The sequence below is a fragment of the Dermochelys coriacea genome, chromosome 8 (genome assembly GCF_009764565.3).
Source record: "Dermochelys coriacea isolate rDerCor1 chromosome 8, rDerCor1.pri.v4, whole genome shotgun sequence".
NCBI lineage: Eukaryota > Metazoa > Chordata > Testudines > Dermochelyidae > Dermochelys > Dermochelys coriacea.
Genome location: NC_050075.1, coordinates 71,168,293 through 71,181,904, shown reverse-complemented (window position 1 = coordinate 71,181,904; position 13,612 = coordinate 71,168,293). Strand labels below are relative to the sequence as shown.

The 13,612-nt window shown below is 42.6% G+C and overlaps 1 protein-coding gene across 1 annotated transcript in view; it reads left to right on the top strand.

Annotated features, from left to right (window-relative positions):
* LOC119859715 (putative ferric-chelate reductase 1) overlaps positions 1 to 13,373 on the top strand; it is a 44,992-nt gene extending 31,619 nt beyond the window's left edge. Inside the window, 6 exon segments of the mRNA XM_043491307.1 lie at positions 320 to 394; positions 397 to 423; positions 2,601 to 2,661; positions 6,196 to 6,333; positions 6,432 to 6,457; positions 12,077 to 13,373. Of these exon segments, the coding sequence (XP_043347242.1) occupies positions 320 to 394; positions 397 to 423; positions 2,601 to 2,661; positions 6,196 to 6,333; positions 6,432 to 6,457; positions 12,077 to 12,166 (417 nt within the window). The 3' untranslated portion in view covers positions 12,167 to 13,373.
* Positions 13,374 to 13,612: the final 239 nt, after the last annotated feature.

The following is a 13,612-nucleotide window of genomic DNA, read 5'->3' as shown; positions in this document are numbered from 1 at the left end:
ATAATGTGGAGCTAAAATTATAGATTTCTGCAAGGAAAAATAAATTTAAAGATTCAGTACTATATGCTTGCCCTTTGATGGATTTATAGTAAAATTTAAGGGCCAGATTCTACTTCCAGTTGGACCAGAATAAATCTGGAGTGACTTCTTTGACTTCAGTGGAGTGACTTCTTTGACTTCAGTGGAGTGACTTCTTTGACTTCGTTCTGGTATAATGGAGAGCATGATTCAGCCCTAAACTGTCAAGAAACATCTTTAAAAGCAGCGATGAAGAAACCAAATCCCAGACATCAATGCTATGTGCTGTTCTCTTCCACAGGATGCAGAAGCCCATGCTGTCATCAGCTGCATTGTCATGATTCTTTCTTTCTTTCAACCAGTGATAGCTTTTTTTTTTTTTTTTGGCCTTCTCCTCAAAGTAAAAGATATGTACATCTAAGTGATTCAACAGAATGGACTTTTAAACCTGGGTCATTTATAAAAAAGACTTACAAGGTGGTTGTTCTGTAGGTCTATCATGTTGGAGCACATATTGTGTGTAGGATTTTTAAAGCCAAATCATGAGGGGATGATTTGCTGGAAGTTAGTTGAAGCAAAGAAGTGTGCCACAGCATGACGAGACAGTCCTTTGAATCCACCTGCTTATTTCTGGGATTTACACAGGGCTTCTTTGCAACAAAATAGAAATAAGTGTAGTCACTATGGCGTGTAGTCACTATGGCTTCCACTCACTTTTAAAGGTGACCTACATAAGGGTTTTGTATGCTTGGGGTTTTGTGGGTGTTTTCTGCTACTTTTTTGCTATTAGAAATTCAGATCCAGTCTATGCTGGAAGACTGAATGGAGAACTAGTGGAATGCTGCTATCACAAGAGTCAATGAGGGAAGGGGAAGGGATTTTCACTGAGACTGTTCAAAACTCTTATTGTTTGATTTTGTGAAGACCTATAGAACTCAACGACTAATTCACTATTCTGGAGAAAAAGAGACTGTGTTAAAGATGTAACAACCCAACCTTTTTTGTATGCAGCTGGAGGTCCTCCAGCAAACAAGGGGGGCAAGCTAGACTTAGCACATGGTAAACAAACAAAATAACCCTAAAAGCCAAGCAGCAGAAACAACTAAGTTTTACCAGCCTTCTTTCTATATTAAAAAGAAGGGAAAGGAAATCAGTCGAATTAAAAAAAATCCTCCTCTGCTCCACCCATGGTCTGTGTGGTGGCAATAAGATACTTCCCCCTATTTGAGGATGATCTTCCTCTCCGCCACACTGTCTGGTGAGTGCGGCTTGTCCCATTCTGTGTACCTTTTTGCTCCTCCATGCCAGCTTGCTGATCAAATCAGAAGCCCCTCCCTGTTCCCAACCCCTTCCAATGTGGCCAGCGTCTCAATATGAGCAGGAGATTAAGGTGGGTCTGACTCTCCCTTACCCTTCTACTGACCAGGTAAGAGCTATGGCAACCTAACCCCTAAACTCAGATTGCTACTACAGTGGCCTCTCCCTAGAACAAGTGGTGCACGTGATTTGCCCATGGCCACCTTCTGACAAATCCAACCCAGCAGAATTAACAAGCTATTGCATGACTGATGATTGCTTCTAGATGTTAGGAAAGCAGCTTACCCAAGATTTTGAAGTCACTGTTTTAAGCAATGCTAATGGGTGGTAGCTGAAGTAGTCATCAGTGTACCTACCTTTGGATACAAGGTCATATTAGTTTTCATTTAGACCAAAGAGCTCTGTGAGCCTTCTCAGTTTTAGGATCTGAAACAACTTATTTGTTGTTCATAAAAGATTTTGACAAGTGTGTTGATTGGCTCATTCACTTCAAACCACAAGTTGGAATGATAGCTCAGATTCATCACGTCTTGTACTTTCACTTACAAAAAATTGACATCTCACTTCATTGCATTAGGTCTCTTTCAGTCCACACCTGCTAATACATGTTTCTATACAGATGAGTCAGAAATCCTTGAAATTTGGGGAGTGTTAATTTTTTTTCATCCACTTGAGAGAACAATGAGTCCTGGGAAGTTTAAGGGTCACAACAAGTAATTTGTGATGGATTTATCAGACCCTGGACATTCTCTACCAATACCGAGCAGATAAGAATTCTAATTTGGAATCCAATTATAAAAGGCAAGTGCGCAATCTTTGGGAGGTAAAGAGAAAGAGCATGAGTGTGTCTTGGAGGATGAGGAGGGCAGCAGGAGGAAACTGCAAAAAGTGGGAGGTGAGAGGATCTTGAAAAGGCTACTTCTTGTGAACAGCATAACAAGCATTCAGTAACAGACTGCAAAAACAATTTTTAAAAAAAAAAAAGAGAAGTGCCTTTTGCAGTTCTCTACAGGGAAATTCCTCCTATGTGACCCATCTGCCATTTCTTTCCTGGGGTTCAGTTGAAAAATGATCTAAAGATATCTAACACCCTTAAGGACCTACAGTATTTCCCTGAGGGATTTATTATCTCTTCAGTTTTTCAAAACTCTTGTCTGGTATATTATTCATTGTCTGTGTTTTTCATTGTGAAGTAAAATTTTAGTACATCACGCTGCTGTCACATAAAAGAACAATATTTAACACATCATTTCTATTGTACCAACAGGAGATTTATTTTTAACTGGTTTCATGCTCTAAATGCTTTCATCATAAAGGTCCTGGCTGGTGAGTTGTTGTTTTAATTTTTAAATAATGTGCTTATAACTACTACAGAGTCCCATTTGGCATGCCCATATATTCAGACTAGAACTATTAAACTGAGTTTACAATTCCATTTTTAATATTATTAATCTTATTGATCAATTTTTCAGAGGAGGCAGATCTGGGAGTTGGGATAAGGACTGACTGAAAAAATTTAATCAAAACTGTGTTTGACAAAAAATTGTTTTTTGATTAAACTACTTTTTTGTGAAAAGTATCTGCTTTCTACTGAAAATTTTTCATTTAAAAACTTTGAAAGTTTTCAGTTGTTAGTTTTGCCTAAAATATGAAATAACTCAATTGAGAAATGCTACCACAGTTCTCATCGGAGTTGTAGTTCAGTTACCTGATATCCCTATTTTCCTCTTTCAGCCAAGCTCCCAAACTTGACTACGTCTCCCATGGTACACAAGAGACATGGCACTTCACTGATACATCAAGACGAGAGATTTTGGTGCATCATAGGAGATGCAGTCTGACCAAAGAATCCTGTCTGGAGAGGAGAATGGGGACATGAAGAACTTAAACTACAACTTCAATGAGGTATGCATTTCCAAATTAAACTATTGTGGTTTTCAGCCAGTTTTCAGTTTTTCACCAGTGGGTCAAAACTATTAGAGGAAAATTTCAACGAAAACAATTTTTGTCATTTACATTTACATTTTCCACAGGAGGGGGGGGGGGAAATGTCCATTTGTTGGGATTCCTGCATTGTATTCCCAGCTCTCCCACCAATTTGCTGTGTTACCTTGTGCAAGTGTCTTAATTTCTCTGTTCTCAGTTGCCCCATTGCAAATTGCTTAAAATATTACAAGGAGCCTGATTCAGAGTCCACTGAGGTCAATTGAAAGACAATGGGTGCTGTATCAAGCCCTTACTTCACAAGTATTTAAACTTAATTGGCATTGAAAGGTCTTCTGATGTAAAGTGCAATAATAGTGAAAAATATGATGATGATAATGATGATAATTATGACTTATAATTTAATGTGGGTTCTAAATTAATTCTTAATATTTTCTATTTTATTTGCCTTAATTATATTTTGAAAATACAGGTAACAATGCACTGATTCAACTTGTCATGAATTTTTAAGCACAAAAAATACAGCAAAAGTAAAAAAAACTATAACACCTTGAATGTTTTTAGAACATTAATTGAATTCGTGTTTTACCAAATATTGCATTGATATGAAACTGGAGCACATGGATACTTTTAAATATGGAAGGGTTACTTTTGTAACAATAACCAGTACACGTCATCCTCACAAGGCCATTACTGGGAGTCAGGAATGGTAGGGAGTGCCATGAACTGGAAATAGAAGGTTTCAGAGTAGCAGCCGTGTTAGTCTGTATTCGCAAAAAGAAAAGGAGTACTTGTGGCACCTTAGAGATTAACAAATTTATTAGAGCATAAGCTTTCGTGAGCTACAGCTCACTTCATTGGATGCATTTGGTGGAAAATACAGAGGGGAGATTGATATACACACATAGAGAACATGAAACAATGGGTTTATCATACACACTAAGGAGAGTGATCACTTAAGATAAGCCATCACCAGCAGCGGGGGGGGGAAAGGAGGAAAACCTTTCATGGTGACAAGCAAGGTAGGCTATTTCCAGCAGTTAACAAGAATATCTGAGGAACAGTGGGGGCTGGGGTGGGGGGGAGAAATAACATGGGGAAATAGTTTTACTTTGTGTAATGACTCATCCATTCCCAGTCTCTATTCAAGCCTAAGTTAATTGTATCCAGTTTGCAAATTAATTCCAATTCAGCAGTCTCTCATTGGAGTCTGTTTTTGAAGCTTTTTTGTTGAAGGATAGCCACTCTTAGGTCTGTAATCGAGTGACCAGAGAGATTGAAGTGTTCTCCAACTGGTTTTTGAATGTTATAATTCTTGACGTCTGATTTGTGTCCATTCATTCTTTTACGTAGAGACTGTCCAGTTTGACCAATGTACATGGCAGAGGGGCATTGCTGGCACATGATGGCATATATCACATTGGTAGATGCACAGGTGAACAAGCCTCTGATAGTGTGGCTGATGTGATTAGGCCCTATGATGGTGTCCCCTGAATAGATATGTGGACAGATTTCTCCCCCCCACCCCACCCCCCACTGTTCCTCAGATATTCTTGTTAACTGCTGGAAATAGCTTACCTTGCTTGTCACCATGAAAGGTTTTCCTCCTTTCCCCCCCTGCTGCTGGTGATGGCTTATCTTAAGAGATCACTCTCCTTACAGTGTGTATGATAAACCCATTGTTTCATGTTCTCTGTGTGTGTATATAAATCTCTCCTCTGTTTTTTCCACCAAATGCATCCGATGAAGTGAGCTGTAGCTCACGAAAGCTTATGCTCTAATAAATTTGTTAGTCTCTAAGGTGCCACAAGTACTCCTTTTCTTTTTGGAAATAGAAGAGTCATTATTATCTGTGTGTTGCAGGGGGGCCTTTGGGCATTTCTGAAATGCTGAATAAACACCCATCCTTCTCCCCATGCCTTGGCTCTACTTGCTGCACCCAGAGCACTTAGGGGGCTTGAGCATGACTTCAAGTGCTTTAGGCATCCAAACACATGGACTAGGGTGGTGAGTGCAGGCTTGCTGAGACAGCATTTATTTTTGGTCAGTTTCCATTTTTGTTCTTCTCCTCATCGCTCTGGTTCTGATTCCCAAGCCATTCAGCATTTATTTTCTGCTGATATCAGCAATGCTGCTGGCACCATATCCAAACTGTCAAGCCAAAAGTGCCAAGTTGGCCCAGCAGACGCAGTCTAAGAGAGGAGTCCTCTCTACTGCTGATGTCCCCTGGTGGGGATTCCAGGTACCGCTGCTTCCACTGCTGGTGCTGCTACTTTTGCCCTACTAAGGAAGAAGGGTGGTGAGGAAGAGAACAGAATCCCCAACCCCTTTGTTGTCCGGCCCTGATTCAGGAAAGCGCTTAAGCACATGTTTAAGTTCCAATCAAGCATTTAAAGTTAAGTACAAATCCTGAATAGGGATGGTCTTTAGCAAGCGCTTAAGTGCTTTCCTGAATAAAGAAGAGACTCCCATCAGCTCTTCTCTCTTTCTTCCAAGTGCAGTGCCCTGCCACTGAGACCCCACTTGTGGCATTCATTTACCAAGCCCTCACCAATCTCCATAGGATCAAAGCACTGAGGTCAGGAGCTAACTATCTGCTTTCATGGCATATCATCTTGGCGGTCACACAGGGAATTAAATCGGGGGCAGGGGCAGGGGCAGGGGAAGGAGTTTCTACAGCTTGAGCTGTACCTGATTCATATCCTCTGTAGATTGGGCACAGAGGATCTGTAAAACACACCTACTAGTGGGTTACATCATCATTATTAACGCTGCTTTCCGAGCTTCTGAATAGTATTTACAGATCAAACAATCACACTTTAAAAAATGAAAATGTCTATTGAAATTGTGAATGAAATTCAGAATGATCAATGGTTTTATATCAAGTGTGTGTTGCTTTGTGTTGTTGTTCTTTAGTTGCTGTCGTATTTCTCGGACTGCAGATGCTTGACCCCTCTCCCAGCCGATTGATGGTCAAAACTATGGGAGGATTTGTGGGATGGGCGGCATTAGTGTACATAATGCTTGATGCAAATGCTTGGTTGAAAAAGCAAGGTAAAGGTCAGCCACAGTTCATATGAAGAAATGTTTTTCTTTTAGCAAAGGCAAGAAGTAAAATGAAGACTCATAATTTTCTTGGTTATATTTTTCAGCGAAATATGAAGATCCACATAGGAAGGTAATGTTGATATCACATATTTTAAAACATTAATAAGATGTAAAATGTTTTAGTTTTCATACCGCTGAAAATACGTTTTGCATCACTTTGGGATGTGATTTTGTCAGATCTCTTGAGTTAACTGGAGTAAAGCTGAGTCAATACTCAAATGGGAAACCACCACACAAAACCCAAGGTGCTGCAGGAACATGCATTCATAGATTTTTATTTTATTTTTTTTTTTTTAAGGCCTGAATTACGATCATCTAGTTTAGCCTCCTACGTCAGGCTCTTAGTGCATATTTTCAAAAGACCTTAAATTTTGATCTAGCCCTGACCTACACTAGGCGTTGAGGTCAAATTTAGCAGCGTTAAATTAATGTAACCCTGCACCCGTCCACATGACGAAGCTCTTTTTTTCGACTTAAAGGGCTCTTAAAATGGATTTCCTTACTCCACCCCCGACAAGGGGATTAGCACTGAAATGGGTTTTGCTGGGTCGAATTTGAGGTACTGTGGACGCAATTAGATGGTATTGGCCTCTGGGAGCTATCCCAGAGTGCTCCATTGTGACCGCTCTGGACAGCACCCTCAACTCAGATGCACTGACCAGGTAGACAGGAAAAGGCCCGCGAACTTTTGAATTTCAATTTCCTGTTTGGCCAGTGTGGTAAGCTGCAGCTGACCATGCAGAGCTCATCAGCAGAGGTGACTATGCAGAGCTCATCAGCAGAGGTGACCATGATGGAGTCCCAGAATCGCAAAAGAGCTCCAGCATGGACTGAACGGGAGGTACGGGATCTGATTGCTGTATGGGGAGAGGAATCCATGCTATCAGAACTACGTTCCAGTTTTCGAAATGCCAAAACATTTGTGAAAATCTCCAAGGGCATGAAGCACAGAGGCCATAACAGGAACCCGAAGCAGTGCCGCGTGAAACTTAAGGAGCTGAGGCAAGCCTACCAGAAAACCAGAGAGGCGAACAGCCACTCCGGGTCAGAGCCCCAAACATGCCGCTTCTATGATGAGCTGCATGCCATTTTAGGGGGCTCAGCCACCACTACCCCAGCTGTGTTGTTTGACTCCGTCAATGGAGATGGAGGCAACACGGAAGCAGGTTTTGGGGACGAGGAAGATAGCTCACAGCAAACAAGTGGAGAAACCGGTTTTCCCAACAGCCAAGAACTGTTTCTCACCCTGGACCTGGAGCCAGTACCCCCTGAACCCTCCCAAGGCTGCCTCCCGGACCCACCAGGTGGAGAAGGGACCTCTGGTGAGTGTACCTTTTAAAATACCATAAAAGGTTTAAAAGCCAGCATGTTTAATGATTAATTTGCCCTGGCATTCGTGGCTCTCCTGGATATACTCCCAAAGCCTTTGCAAAATGTTTCTGGGGAGGGCAGCCTTATTCCATCCACCCTGGTAGGACACTTTACCACTCCAGGCCAGTAGCATGTACTCGGGAATCATTGTAGAACAAAACATAGCAGTGTGTTTGCTGACGTTCAAACAATATCCATTCTTTATCTCTCTCTGTTATCCTCAGGAGAGTGATATCATTCATGGTCACCTGGTTGAAATAGGGTGCATTTCTTAAGGGGACATTCAGAGGTGCCCGTTCCTGCTGGTCTGTTTGCCTATGGCTGAACAAAAATGTTCCCCGCTGTTAGCCACGCGGTGGGGGGAGGCAAAATGCGACCTTGTAACGAAAGCACATGTGCTATGTATGTAATGTTAACAGCAAGGTTTACCGTGAAAGAGAGTGTACCCATTGTTCTATAAAATATCTTTTTAAATACCACTGTCCCTTTTTTTTTCTCCACCAGCTGCATGTGTTTCAAGGATCACAGGATCTTCTCCTTCCCAGAGGCTAGCAAAGATTAGAAGGTGAAAAAACGCACTCGCGATGAAATGTTCTCTGAGCTCATGCAGTCCTCCCACACTGACAGAGCACAGACGAATGCATGGAGGCAGACAATGTCAGAGTGCAGGAAAGCACAAAATGACCGGGAGGAGAGGTGGCGGGCTGAAGAGAGTAAGTGGCAGGCTGAAGAGAGGGCTGAAGCTGAAAGGTGGCAGCAGTGTGATGAAAGGAGGCAGGATGCAATGCTGAGGCTGCTGGAGGATCAAACAAATATGCTCCAGCGTATGGTTGAGCTGCAGGAAAGGCAGCAGGAGCACACACCCCACTACAGCCCCTGTGTAACCAACCACCCTCCTCCCCAAGTTCCATAGCCTCCTCACCCAGACGCCCAAGAACGCGGTGGGGGGGCCTTCGGCCACCCAGCCACTCCACCCCAGAGGATTGCCCAAGTAACAGGAGGCTGGCATTCAATAAGTTTTAAACTTTTAAAGTGCTGTGTGGCCTTCTCCTTCCCTCCTCCACCACCCCTCCTGGGCTACCTTGGTAATTATCCCCCTATTTGTGTGATGAATTAATAAAGAATGCATGAATGTGAAGCAACAATGACTTTATTGCCTCTGCAAGCCGTGATCGAAGGGAGGTGGAGAGGGTGGTTAGCTTACAGGGAAGTAGAGTGAACCAAGGGGCGGGGGATTTCATCAAGGGGAAACAAACAGAACTTTCACACCGTAGCCTGGCCAGTCATGAAACTGGTTTTCAAAGCTTCTCTGATGCGCACCGCACCCTCCTGTGCTCTTCTAACCGCCCTGGTGTCTGGCTGTGTGTAATCAGCCTTCAGGCGATTTGCCTCAACCTCGCACCCCACCATAAACATCTCCCCCTTACTCTCACAGATATTGTGGAGCGCACAGCAAGCAGTAATAACAGTGGGAATATTGGTTTCGCTGAGGTCTAACCGAGTCAGTAAACTGCACCAGCGTGCTTTTAAACGTCCAAATGCACATTCTACTACCATTCTGCACTTGCTCAGCCTGTAGTTGAACAGCTCCTGACTACTCTCCAGGCTGCCTATGTATGGCTTCATGAGCCATGGCATTAAGGGGTAGGCTGGGTCCCCAAGGATAACTATAGGCATTTCAACATCCCCAACAGTTATTTTCTGGTCTGGGAAGAAAGTCCCTTCCTTCAGGTTTTGAAACAGACCAGAGTTCCTGAAGATGCGAGTGTCATGTACCTTTCCTGGCCATCCCACATTGATGTTGGTGAAATGTCCCTTGTGATCCACCAATGCTTGCAGCACTATTGAAAAGTACCCCTTGCGGTTTATGTACTCGCTGGCTTGGTGCTCCAGTGCCAAGATAGGGATATGGGTTCCGTCTATGGCCCCACCATAGTTAGGGAATCCCATTGCAGCAAAGCCATCCACTATGACCTGCACGTTTCCCAGGGTCACTACCCTTGATATCAGCAGATCTTTGATTTCATTGGCTACTTGCATCACAGCAGCCCCCACAGTAGATTTGCCCACTCCAAATTGATTCCCGACTGACCAGTAGTTGTCTGGCGTTGCAAGCTTCCACAGGGCTATTGCCACTTGCTTCTCAGCTGTGAGGACTGCTCTCATCTTAGTATTTTTGCACCTCAGGGCAGGGGAAAGCAAGTCACAAAGTTCCATGAAAGTGCCCTTACTCATGCGAAAGTTTCGCAGCCCCTGGGAATCGTCCCAGACCCGCAACACTATGCGGTCCCACCAGTCTGTGCTTGTTTCCCGGGCCCAGAATCAGCGTTCCACTGCATGAGCCTGCCCCATTAGCACCATGATGCCCACATTGGCAGGGCCCATGCTTTGAGAGAAGTCTGTGTCCATTTCCTCATCGCTCTCGTCACCGCGCTGATGTCGCCTACTCGCCCGGTTTCGCTTTGCCAGGTTCTGGTGCTGCATATACTGCTGGATAATGCGTGTGGTGTTTAATGTGCTCCTAATTGCCAAAGTGATCTGACTAGGCTCCATGTTTGCCATGGTATGGCGTCTGCACAGAAAAAAGGCGTGGAACGATTGTCTGCTGTTGCCCTGACGGAGGGAGGGGCGACTGACGACATGGCTTATAGGGTTGGCTTACAGGGAATTAAAATCAACAAAGGGGGTGGCTTTGTGAGAAACTGAATGGCCGCCTCAAGGCTAGAACTCAAAACTTCAAGGATAGAACTCAAAACTGGGTTTAGCAGGCCATCGATTTCACAGAGGGAGGGAGGAGAAAATGAATACAAAACAAATCTGGTCTATTTCTTGTTTTGAGCCACTTCATCTATCTTTATACATCATGCTGGCAGCAGACTGTGCAGTATGACCGCTAGCCATCGTCACCTCCTGGGTGCTCGGCAGAAGACGGTGCAGTATGACTACTGGCCATCGTCTTCTGCTGGCTGCAGATTAAAAGACAGTGCACTGCCGGTAGGACTCAATCGCCATGAGACAAAACCAGGGAAATGACCTGGCTGAGTCATTCCCATGTTTGCTCAGGCGCCCGGTTAAAAGAGCGCCCAGGACTACGTCGACGACGGCTACCAATCATACTGCACTGCAATAAACTGCTGCTGTATAGCAATGCAGTACCATGTCCGCCAGCACCCAGGAGACATACGGTGACAGTTAACTGAGCGGGCTCCATGCTTGCTGTGGTATGGCATCTGCACAGGTAACTCAAGAAAAAAGGTGCAAAACGATTGTCTGCCCTTGCTTTTACGGAGGGAGGGAACGGGGGCCTGACGATATGTACCCAGAACCACCCGTGACAATGTTTTAGCCCCATCAGGCACTGGGATTTCTACCCAGAATTCAAATGGGCAGTGGAGACTGCGGGAACTGTGGGATAGCTACCCACAGTGCAAAGCTCCGGAAGTCGACTGTTGCCTCGGTACTGTGGACACAGTCTGCCGACTATATGCACTTAGAGCATTTGTGTGGGGGGACACACACTTGACTGTATAAAAACGCTTTCTACAAAACCGACTTCTATAAATTCGACCTAATTTCATAGTGTAGACATACCCTTAAAGACTTCAAGTGATGTAGAATCCTTCACGTCACTTGGTAAATTGTTCCATTGGTTAAGTACAATCACTGTTACAAATTTACACCTTATTTTCAGTCTTAATGTGTCTAGCTTTACATTTCAAACACTGGATCTTGTTATATTTTGTCTGCTAGACTAAAGAGCACTCTACTATTGGAAATCTTCTCCATGTAGGTACTTCTAGACTGTGGTCAGTTCGCCTCTTAACTTTCTCTTTGGGTTGAGTTTTCAATTGGTGGCAGTGAAGTGGCACTGAATAAGTGACAGTGATGAGAGATGGGGACACTGTTACTGGATGTTCTCTCTTTCAGATGAGAGGCAAACTGATGTGATCCCAAAACATCCCCTGAAACTTTTTGCAAGTGTAGAGTTCCTAACTCCAGTACCCTGGTCAAATTCTAATTTGGATAATTACAATCTCATTACCTGTATTTAAAACCCTCAAGCATTTTCATTTAGACACACGGCTTCTGCTCTTTTCTCTTTTTCCAGTCTTCTTCAGAGTGACTCCTTCTCTAAATTCCTTCTAGTGTTGCCAAATGTGTATTGCACTTATATCAATTCTATTTAATTATCAACAGATAGAAAACTGATACAGCTGCTTAGTATGTACTTGGGCTGTTACTAAAACTGATGTACAAATAGAATTTAATTTTATATTTTCTTTTAATAGCTCTTTTTTAATGTGTTTATCCTTTCTAGATAAAAAATGAAATGGTTCTATTTTTAATATATACATGTGGAAACCAGGCATTTTTAATAGCACTGCTTGTTGGAATTGGAAAATCCTAAAATGGACGGAATTTATCTTGGAGGAATGAAGATTATTCCTATCTTGAGATGCTTCTAGAATAAATACAAAGAAACAATGAACACTGAATAGATGTTTTTGCAAGTTTTTAATTTTATTTTATAAATATTTTGGGTTTTTTAATTGACACATTATCATTTTCTACACAATAATTGAGAATAATTTTTATAAGTGAGATTCCATCAGCTACTTATTGGAGATGTTCTACACGGTGTAGTATGATGCAGATAATTATTTCTGACATATGAAAGGTAAAAAGGCAACATATAAATGCTAGGTGTTCAGTTGTTTCATATTATACTGCTTTCTAAACTTTGTTGATGTTTCCATCTTTAACAAAGGAGTATTGGTTTGCGTAGAGAAAAGAAAGTTGAGGACCTGATTTTCATATGACTAATTTAGACTGAGAACTGCACAGGCAAATCTCTGTGCTCACTGGGAGTCCTGTTGACTTCAGGATTTCAGTGAGGCTCAGTGCAGGTTCAGGGGTCCATCTGCAAGGTTCTCAGTGCAAGGTCAGGGCCACAGAGTATGTCTACACAGGAGCTGGAAGATGTAATTGCAGCTCAAGAAAATATACCTATGCTGTCTCTGATTGAGCTAGTACTCAAAAAAACAGAAGCATCATCATGGCAGCACAAGCAGCAGGACAAGCTAGCCACACAGAGTACTACATATGATCTTCGACAGGATCGTACTCAGGGCAGCTAGCCCATGCCACTCTCCTGCCACAGTGGCCATACTTCTTTTTTGAGCATGCTAGCTTAATCAGAGTTAGTTTAGCTATGTCTTCTTGACCTGGAATTTATACCTTTCAGCTCCTGTGCAGACATATTCCCAGACTACTGTAGGCTTCTGTTCCCACTGATGTCAACCAAAAAACTCCATCTGACCTACATGGTGCAGGATCCGACCTACAGTCAGTGCCTGGCCATGTTCATGCTTGTTCAGATCTAATGGGTATTTCTAATATAATTCCCTGTTTTTAAATGCTGATAACTTTCTTTTTTAGTCTGAAAACAGGAACACAATAAAACTTTAAAATTCAGCTATGTTTTGAAAATCTTAAAGGTCCCAGAACCCATGGTGTTCTCTATATAAGCTTCTTTTTTTATCAATTATATTTTATTGTAGTGTTTATAATGCAATGTACATATGACAAATAATAAAGCAGGTCTCCAAAACAGGCTAACTAGTCCATAACCTTCAGTTGTGTACAGCCATATTATGTAGTCATCTACTGGATAGGATGTATGTAGGGCTCAAATTCTGCTCACCTGTCTCCTATGAATGGTCCCTCTGAACTTCAGTGGGATTTAGCCCATGATGGATACTTTTGAATTTTTTTTGAAATATATTTATAACACTTAAGATATTAAAAACAGTTATCAAAAGAATGGCACAATGTACCCTAAACTTAGAAGAAC